Source organism: Cebus imitator, unplaced genomic scaffold (genome assembly GCF_001604975.1).
Source record: "Cebus imitator isolate Cc_AM_T3 unplaced genomic scaffold, Cebus_imitator-1.0 Scaffold473, whole genome shotgun sequence".
Taxonomy (NCBI): Eukaryota; Metazoa; Chordata; class Mammalia; order Primates; family Cebidae; genus Cebus; species Cebus imitator.
In genome coordinates this window covers 1499370-1509282 of record NW_016107788.1, presented here as the reverse complement: position 1 = coordinate 1509282, position 9913 = coordinate 1499370, and the positions used below count along the sequence as shown (strand labels likewise).

At 53.1% G+C, this 9913-nt stretch overlaps 1 protein-coding gene across 2 annotated transcripts in view; it reads left to right on the top strand.

The window, feature by feature from the left end:
* The window catches only part of AP2A1 (adaptor related protein complex 2 subunit alpha 1), a 41731-nt gene that overhangs the window by 5169 nt on the left and 26649 nt on the right, over window positions 1-9913 (top strand). For both annotated transcript variants that reach the window (XM_017512615.2, XM_017512613.2), the window contains exons 2-4: window positions 7721-7789; window positions 7906-8048; window positions 8265-8458. In XM_017512615.2, the coding sequence (XP_017368104.1) occupies window positions 7721-7789; window positions 7906-8048; window positions 8265-8458 (406 nt within the window). The remainder of the gene's footprint in view (window positions 1-7720; window positions 7790-7905; window positions 8049-8264; window positions 8459-9913) is intronic.

The following is a 9913-nucleotide window of genomic DNA, read 5'->3' as shown; positions in this document are numbered from 1 at the left end:
TTTTTTGAGACAGAGTCTGGCTCTGTCATCCAGGCTGGAGTATAGTACCAAAATCTCAGCTCACTACAGCCTCCACCTCCTGGGCTCAAGCTATCCTCCCGCCTCAGCCTCCCAAGTAGCTGGGACTACAGGCCCGCACCATCTGGCCCAGCAAATTTTTCTGTATTTTCTGTAGAGATGGGTTTTTAGTCTGTTGCCCAGGCTGGTCTCAAACTCCTGGGTTCAAGTGACCCGCGGAGCTCGGCCCCGCAAAGTGCTGGGGTTACAGAAGCAAGCCACCACACCCGGCCCCCCTCCCTATTTTGAAGAATTCTTTCTGGAAACAGAAAAGGCCCTGACGCCCCAGCGAGACCCTGAGAAAAGCCCTGTGTGGCTGGCGCAGAGAGGGAGAGGGGCTGACGCTGGGGAGTGGGCAGAGGCCAGGTCCACGTTTGTCCTGAGAGCACTGGCGAAGGTTTCAAGCAGGAGCGAGGGAAGAGAAGGAGAGGGATATGGAGGAGGAGGTGGGGAGAGGCAGGGCTCAGAGGGAAGCAGAGGGAAGCCTGTGGAGCCAGCCTGCCAGAGGACCTGAAGGGCACAGTGGGGCTGGGGGAAGGGTCTAGAAAGCGAAAGGCAGGCTCTAAGGAGGGCAGGGAGGGCCAATTCTGCAGATAAGGAGGGGGAGAGGTTGAGGCCGGGCCCAGCCTGAGGGCATGTTCTGTCTTCCTGCCTGCAGTGGGAATTCAGCAGAAGTCTTATCTGACGGGGAGCAAGGGCTGGGGCCGTCTCCTGTCAAGGCAGAGTCTGACTGGAGGAGGCTTAGTTGGCCGAACGAGCCAGTGGGAGCAGGGTGCTGGCCGTACGCTGCCCTCAGCCCTTCCATCAGAGCACATCCCACTGCAGATGGTGATCCACGTGGTGGTGACATCTGCCCCAGCCCCTGGAGCCCAGGCCCTGGGTCTGACCCTTCCCTGGGTCCCCAGCTTTGTTCTCTGTAGGTTCTAGCCCATGGGAGGCCTCAGGAGATGATTGCCAGTTGAATGAATGAATGAATGAATGAATGATGGAACCAGTCTTTCTTGAGTTCCAGCTGGGTGCCAGGCATTGTTCTAGGTGATGGGGCTACCGCAGTGAGCAGAAGTCCCTGCCTGGGGGTGCTCATGTTCTAGAGAGATGGGCCACGACACAGGCGAATATTTCGGGGGCCAGACTGGTGGTAGTAGGTGTTGGTGGAAAATGAAGCAAGGAAAGGGTGTGGAGATGGAGTTAAGGACAATGCTGTTACGTAGGCTGGTCAGGTGGCATTGCTGAAAAGGTGGCATTGGAGCGGAGAATCTAATGAAGTGGGTGGATTGTGCACGCAGGACTCTGGAGGAGGGAGCAGCCTGTGCAAAGGCCCTGAGGCAGGATTGTGCTTGGAGTGGAGCAGGGACAGCGGCTCCTGCCTTGGAGAAAGAGAGGACAGGAGATCCCGCCAGAGAGAGAACAGGGCAGGTGGTGTGGGCCCTTGCGGGCTGCAGGGAGGACTTGACCTTTACCTCGAGACCGCTGGGAGCCATGGAAGAGTTTGGAGCAGAAAAAGTGCTGGGGTCTGACTCACATTTTCACAGGATCCCCTGGCCTCTGTGGAAAGCAAGGATGGTCAAAAAGATTTCACCTCGGTGGGTGTCTGACCACAGGCCGGCGCCGTAAGAACTGGACAGATGCAGGCCTGAGCCCCAGCCCCACCCTTTTCCAGCTGGGTATTGTGTGATGGCCTTGGTCCGAAAATCCGCATTCAACACCTCCCCTGCGCCAGACTGCCCTGGGCCCTGGGAACACAGCAGGGACAGAAGCAGCAGGACGTCCCTGCCCTCATGGCACTGGTGTTCTGATCCGGGAGGAAATGAACATGCAAACCCTTAATATATAAGGGGCAACTCTAGGGTCTTGGTGGCCTGGTTGAGCAGGAGAATGATAGGGTTTGATTTTGTTGTTTACAGAGAATATATTTTCTTTTTTTTTTTTTTTTTTTTTTGAGACAGAGTTTTGCTTTTGTTACCCAGGCTGGAGTGCAATGGCGCGATCTCGGCTCACCGCAACCTCCGCCTCCTGGGTTCAGGCAATTCTCCTGCCTCAGCCTCCTGAGTAGCTGGGATTACAGGCACGCGCCACCATGCCCAGCTAATTTTTTGTATTTTTAGTAGAGACGGGGTTTCACCATGTTGACCAGGATGGTCTCGATCTCTTGACCTCGTGATCCACCCACCTCGGCCTCCCAAAGTGCTGGGATTACAGGCTTGAGCCACCGCGCCTGGCCCAGAGAATATATTTTCATCACTCAGGAATAGTGATGACCTTGAGAATACAGGTGGTGTAACCCAGCACTGAAATGCAAGCCACAGATATGTTGAAATTTTCTTTTTTTTGGTGGAGTCTCACTCTGTCTCCAGGCTGGAGTGCAGTGGTACAATCTCGGCTCATTGCAACCTCTGCCTCCCGGGTTCAAGTGATTCTCCTGCCTCAGCCTCCCTAGTAGCTGGGACTACAGGCAAGCACCACCATGCCTGGCGAATTTTCATATTTTTAGTAGATAATGGGTTTTCGCCATGTTGGCCAGGCTGGTCTCAAATTCCTGACCTCAGGTGATCCGCCCACCTCAGCTTCCCAGAGTAGTGGGGTTACAGGCATGAGCCACCATGCCCAGCCAAGATGGGGTCTTGCTGTGTTGCCCAGTCTGGTCTCAAATTCCTGGGCTCAAGCGATTTGCCTGTCCCGGCCTCCCAAAGTGCTGGGATTACAGGCGGGAGCCACTGCACCCGGCCTCCAGAAGTCATTCTGAGGATTCAGGGCTGTTGGGGCTTGTACAGGCAGCACTTCAAGTCTCCGTCTCAGTAGAGGAAATGTCGTTGGTCCAGAAGGCTCTGAAGGGTTTCGTGGTGAGATGCTGGGTAATGCCTGTGTTACCATCATCAGAGTGCATTAGTCCCTCCAGGGCAGGGCTCAGCTTTGTCAGGATGCCTTTGGTGGTAGTAACAGACCCACCCTGATCCGGGGCTTACATGTTTAGGGCAGGAGTTATCTCCCCTAACCAGAAGCCCCAAGGTGGGGCACCTCCATGGTGCCCGCAGCACTTCCCTTGACTCTGCCCCGCTCTGCCTGGAGCAGGATGGTGGCCGCCTTTGCACCCCAACAACCCTCACAGCAACAGCCATTGGCTGGAGCATGGCCTGCCCTTCCCATGGCCCCCCAGCACCTCAGGAAACTCAGGAGAGGCTGTGTGGTCTGGCTGTACCTGCTGTGCTGGCCTCTCCGTACCCCGCGTTCCTCAGACCCTGTCCCTTTCGTCACTGTGAGAACCCCGCGTTCCTCAGACCCTGTCCCTTTCGTCACTGTGAGAACCCCGTGTTCCTCAGACCCTGTCCCTTTTGTCACTGTGAGAACCCCGCGTTCCTCAGCTCTGTCCCTTTCGTCACTGTGCGCTCTCAAAGCTTCCTGACCGCCTGCCTTGCCCATGCTCTCCTACCTCCAGGTCATTGGACCTGCTGGCCCTCCTGCCCAGAGCTCGCCTTTCCTGGTTTCTGCCTGGTCCATCTCAGCCTCATCTTTTGATCTTCAAATCCCAGCAGCTGTGTACGGAGAAGGCTTCCTCACCTATGCTCATTCTAGCCTCTCAGCCTGGAAATATATGTGCTGCTTTTTTCTTTCTTTTTTTTTTTTTCGAGATGGAGTCTTGCCCTGTCGCCAGGCTGGAGTGCAGTGGCGACATCTCAGCTCACTGCAACTTCCACCTCCCAGATTCAAGCGATTCTCCTGCCTCAGCCTCCTGAGTAGCTGGGACTACAGGCGCCTACCACCACGTCCGGCTAATTTTTGTATTTTTAGTAGAGACGGAGTTTTACCATGTTGGCCAGGATGGTCTCGACTTCTTGATCTTGTGATCCGCCTGTCTCGGCCTCCCAAAGTGCTGGGATTACAGACTTGAACCACCGCTCTGAGCCTCGTGTGTGCCTCTTTCAAGATCCTCGCCACCGCCCCTGTCTGCCTCCACTCCAACCCAGTGATGCCTCGAGAGCAGAGCGGACGTGACTCATCCTTAAGCCTGGCCCCCAAAATCCCTCCGGGAATGAGAGAATCCCTTTAAAACTCCCTCACAGGCTTGCTTGCCTCCTGTGACAGTGAGCTCACTCCCCCTCTTGCTAGCCAGAGTGCTGGGTCATCCTTTCTGTTATCCTGGCCTGTCACAGCTGCCTCAGTCCTTTCCCAGGTGCCACCCCAGCAGCACCCGAACACTGTCCCTGGGCTCCCTGGCCATCACTGGCCTTTAGATCTTTGCAGAGCTGCACCTCTGCCAGAGACCCTCCCTTTAGGGCCACAACTGCTTCTCTTTTGAAGACCTAGAGCCTTTCTTTTCTCTTTGAATTCTTTTTTTTTATAGCAAATTATATCAGTTATGTAGAAGATAGCATCAAATAGACGTGGACAACCTAAAGCCTATTTAAAGGCCAGGCATGGTGGCTCATACCTGTAATCCTAGCACTTTATTTTTGGAGGCCGAGGCAGGCAGATCACTCGAGGTCAGGAGTTTGAAACCAGCCTGGTCAACATGGTGAAACCCTGTCTCTACTAAAAATACAAAAATTAAAAAAAAAAAAAATTAGTTAAGTGTGCTGGTGGTGGGCACCTGTGATTCCAGCTACTCGGGAGGCTGAGGCAGGAGAATCTCTTGAACCTGGGAGGTTGCAGTGAGTCAAGATGGTGCTATTGCACTTCAGCCTGGGTGACAGAGTGAGACTCTGTCTCAAAAAAACTAAAAATAAAACCTATTTAAAGAAAAATATGAGCGGGTGCAGTGGCTCACGCCTGTAATCCCAGCACTTTGGGAGGCTGAGGTGGGTGGATCGCCTGAGGTCAGGAGTTCAAGACCAGCCTGGCCAACATGGTGAAACCCTGTCTCTACCAAAAATACAAAAAATTAGCTGGGCATGGTGAGATGCACCTGTAATCCTAGCTACTCAGGAGGCTGAGGCAGGAGAATCACTGGAACGTGGGAGGCAGAGGTTGCAGTAAGCCAAGATTGCACCATTACACTCCAGCCTGGGGGACACAGTGAGACTCCATCTCAAAAAAAAAAAGAAAGTGACTCACATCTATGAGTTTGTAAAAATAAAAAAAAAAAATCTAAAAAAAAAAAAAAAAAAAAAATAGACACATATATGCATATTTGTGTGTGTGTGTATATATATAAAATACATTTTAAATACAATTTAAATAATACTTTAAAAATAATTTCCTGGCTGTGAGTGGTGGCCCATGCCTATAATCCCAGCACTTTGGGAGGCTGAGGTGGGTGGAGGAGTTGAGACCAGCCTGGGTAACCTGGCAAAACCCCATCTCTACAAAAAATAGAAAAAAAATTTAGCTGAGTGTGGTGGCACACTTCTGTTGTCTCAGCTACCTGGGAGGCTAAAATGGGAGGATCACCTGAGCCCGAGGGGCCGAGACTGCAGTGAGCTGAGATCACACCATTGCATTCCAACCTGAGTGAAAGAATGAGTCCCCATCTCAAAAAACAAACAGAATTATATATTTTATCCATATAATAGTATGTATTTCTTTAAATGATTGTTAGTTATTTAAAGAAATACGTAAACGTAAATAAGTATATGTAATATATCTTTAAATTTAAAGAATATTTAAAGAACATATATACATGCACATATTTGTGTATACATTTAATTCATTTTAAATACACTCGTGTGTTACTTAACGATGGGGATATGCTCTGAGAAATGCATCGTTAGGTGATTTTGTCGTTGTGTGAACATCCTGGAGTGTGCTTACACAAATTGCAATGGTACAGCCTCCCACTCACTGAGGCTCTGTGGCACAGCCGGCTGCTGCCAGGCTGTAAACCTGCGCAGTGGCTGGGTGCGGTGGCTCACGCCTGTAATCCCAGCACTTTGGGAGGCTGAGGCAGGCGGATCACCTGGGGTCAGGAGCTCGACACCAGCCTGGCCAACCTGGTGAAACCACATCTCTACTAACAATACAAAAGTTAGCCAGGCATGGTGGCACATGCTTGTAATCCCAGCTACTCAGGAGGCTGAGGCAGGAGAATCGCTTGAACCCAGTAGGCAGAGGTTGCAGTGGGCATTTGCTGTATGCAGGGCACTGTTCTAGGAGCTCCCTCCTAATGCTTATAGTCTGAAGTGGGAGGAAGTTAGTGGAGAGAAATAAAATTGTGGCATGGTAAAATGTACCAGAAAGGGCTTTTTGAAAAATAACTGTTTAAGCAGAATAATAAAGAATTGACTTTAAGGAAGTGAAAGGGAATGGCCTTTCGGAGGAGGTGGCAGGAGCCGAGACCCAAATTACGGGAAGGTGACGGGAGGGGTGGCCCCAGGAAGAGGACATAGCTCATGTGAAGGCCCTTGAGGCAAGAGGACGTGAGTGTTCCGGAACTGAGTGGAACTCAGGGAGGCCTGGATGCACAGCAGGGCTTTGAGGGGTGACGCTGGCAGGGTGGCTGTGACAGGGGCAGAGGGCTTGGTGGGCTGTGGGGTGGAGCATCCGTAGCTGGCATCACAGAGCCCAGGATATGGAAACACAAAGGAGGCCAGAGGGGAGGCTGCTTCACTCATCCGAGCGAGAGCATGGGGTCTGGATGAAATGGTCACCGTGGAGGTGCTCAGGACATGCTCTGAAGGTCAAATTAAGAGGAGGCGGCCAGGCGCAGTGGCTCATACCTGTACTCCCAGCACTTTGGGAGGCTGAGGTGGGAGGATCGCTGAAACCCAGGAGTTTGAGGTTGCAGTGAGCTGTGATTGCACCACTACACTCTAGCCTGGGCGACAGACTAAGACCCTCTCTCAGAAATAAAGAAATAGAAAGGATGAGGCAGTGGATTGGCTTGAGGATGTCCGGGTTCTGTTCAGAGGAGCAGAGTGAATGGTAGAAGCTGTCACGGGAGGAATGAAGTCTGGGGTGAGTGGAACAGGGACATGGGATGCAGAGAGGGTGGCTGAGAGCATCCAGTCAGATGGTGCTCCGAAAGGTACTGTATGTAGGGCATTGGGGAGCACAGAGGAAGCAGGGACCTGGCCTGTAGGATCAGGGGAGGCTGTCTGTGTTTATTCCACAAGCAGTCCTGGCAGAGGTGTAGGAATGTCCCACACAAACTGGGGAGAGGTTGGCAGCCAGGAGACCAGAGGCAGTGGGGACAGGCCACATAGGAGAGGATGAAGCCATGGCCATAGGGACCGGGGGGGGCAAGGGTCTGACCTGGTGCCTGGGTGGACAGTGGGACCTTCATGGGATTGAGAACTGTGAGAGGAAGCATTGAGCTCAGTGGTAGGGGTGAGCGCCCTAGGGATAGCTAAGCTCTGCATTCATTCATTCATTCATTCATCACCTGTTCATGGTGTGTGGGGGGCAGGGACAGGAGCTCTCAGGGAGCGTGTCCGGGGCCTGAGGAGCCCCACAGATCAGGGGCCACAGTGGGAGGAGGAAGGAGAGGAAGTGAGGGACAGCCCAAGGGTGTGTGCTGCGCTTCCCCTCTGTGCCGTGGGGCTCAGTGAGTGGTGGTTCCTCCCTCTTTGAAGCTCCCAGTCAGAGAAGGGGTCCTGGTCTGTCCTAAGCCACAGGGCCTGGGGGCCCAAGAAGATCTGCCCTTCCTGCTGGGTGGGGCTGTACCTAGGAAAGGGAGAACAGGTGGCTGACTCCCCAGAACACTCCACCCACCCTCCTCCTCTTCTCCCAGGTAAGAGCAAAGAGGCGGAGATTAAGAGGATCAACAAGGAACTGGCCAACATCCGCTCCAAGTTCAAAGGTAGGCCGGGGCCTGACTCCTGGCTCTGAGGGAGGAGGGGCTGGGGATGGGGCTCCTGGGACCTATACTGTGACCCTTCCTCATTTCTGGCTCCCCTTCTCCTTCCTCTGCCCAAGGGGACAAAGCCTTGGATGGTTACAGTAAGAAAAAATATGTGTGTAAACTGCTGTTCATCTTCCTGCTTGGCCACGACATTGACTTTGGGCACATGGAGGCTGTGAACCTGCTGAGCTCCAATAAATACACAGAGAAGCAGATAGTGAGTCTGGAGAGGGGACGCCAGGGCCTGGACTCCTGGGTCTGAGGGAGGAGGGCTGGAAGTACAGACTCCTGGGTCTGAGGGAGGAGGGCTGGAAGTACAGACTCCTGGGTCTGAGGGAGGAGGGCTGGAAGTACAGACTCCTGGGTCTGAGGGTTGGTTCTGGGTCCACCCAGTCGCAGGGCTCCTAGCCATCCACCACCTCCCTTGCCATAGGGTTACCTGTTCATCTCTGTGCTGGTGAACTCAAACTCGGAGCTGATCCGCCTCATCAACAACGCCATTAAGAATGACCTGGCCAGCCGCAACCCCACCTTCATGTGCCTGGCCCTGCACTGCATCGCCAATGTGGGCAGCCGGGAGATGGGTGAGGCCTTTGCCGCTGACATCCCCCGAATCCTGGTGGCCGGGTAAGGCACTGGGGACTCGTGGGCAGTCGGGGGGTGTGTGGGAGATGAGGCCCAGCCGAGTGTGAGGCTCAGAGACCTGCCCGAGGTCTCCCAGCCGAGATGTGGGCTGATGCTGCGCTGGGGACCTCAGTGGTTCTGGCAGCAGCCCTGGACTTGTCTCCTCATGATAGCAAGCTGACTTGATGGTGCGAGCCCGCTTCCCCACAAAGCCAGTGGCTGGGGAGTCTCTGAACTGCAGAACTGTAACACCTAGGATAAGAGGGATAACTGTAAGCTGTGTGGGTGACGGCCCTCCAGAACTTCATCTGCTCCAGTCATTCACCAGACATTTACTGAGTGCCTACTATGTGCCAGGCACTGTGCTGAGTGCTGGGGATGTTGTCCTGACCAGAGATGGACACGGTCATTGCCTACCTGTGTTTGTGGTCTGGAGCCGGAGATAAATGGTGATGGAAGAATTGCAGGATGCAGTGTAGAATTTTCCAGGTGTGGTGGCTCATGTAGTCCCTGTATTTTGGGAGGTCAAGGGAGGCGGATTGCTTGAGTCTAGGAGTTTGAGACCCGACTGAGCAACATGGCAAAACCCCATCTCTACTAAACATACAAAAAACGAGTTGTGTTCATGCCACTGTACTCCAGCTTGGGAGACAGAGCAAGACCCTGTCTCAAAAAAAAAGAAAAAGAAATATAGAATTCCTCCCTCAGAACTACACTCTGGGGCACAGGGGCCTATAAGGGTGTTTATTTATTTATTTATTTTTTAAATTTATTTTTATTTATTTATTTATTTTTTTTTTTGAGGCGGAGTTTCGCTCTTGTTACCCAGGCTGGAGTGCAATGGCGCGATCTCGGCTCACCACAACCTCCGCCTCCCGGGTTCAGGCAATTCTTCTGCCCCAGCCTCCTGAGTCGCTGGGATTACGGGCACGTGCCACCATGCCCAGCTAATATAAGGGTGTTTAATAGGAATGCCTGACCCAGGTGGGGGACAGGGAGGGCTTCCCAGAGGAAGCGGCACGAGGCTGAGACCCCGGTGAGGAACAGTATTTTGCAATTGGAAAGGGGCAGTGAGGTCAGGTGTGTGATTCTCCTGAGGCAGGAAGTTGTTGAGCAGATCTTTCTGGAGCATCTACAATGTGCTGGGTGCTGTTCTGGGCATGGGAGGCAGCAGTGCACAGCAGAGATGCTGCTGTGCCCACTGTCTTTTTCCATTTTGCTTGAGCACTAACTACCTTCTCAGCCATGCCCACCCTCCAGGAGCTTACTTCTAAGGGGGCACAGGCAGCAAATACATAAGTAAAGAAGTAAGAAGGGGCCGGTGCGATGTCTCACGCCTGGAATCCCAGCACTTTGGGAGGCTGACTGAGGCAGGAGGATCGACTGAGCCCAGGAGTTCGAGACCAGCCTGGGCAACATGGTGAGACCCTGTCTCTCTCTCTCTCTCTCTCACTTTTT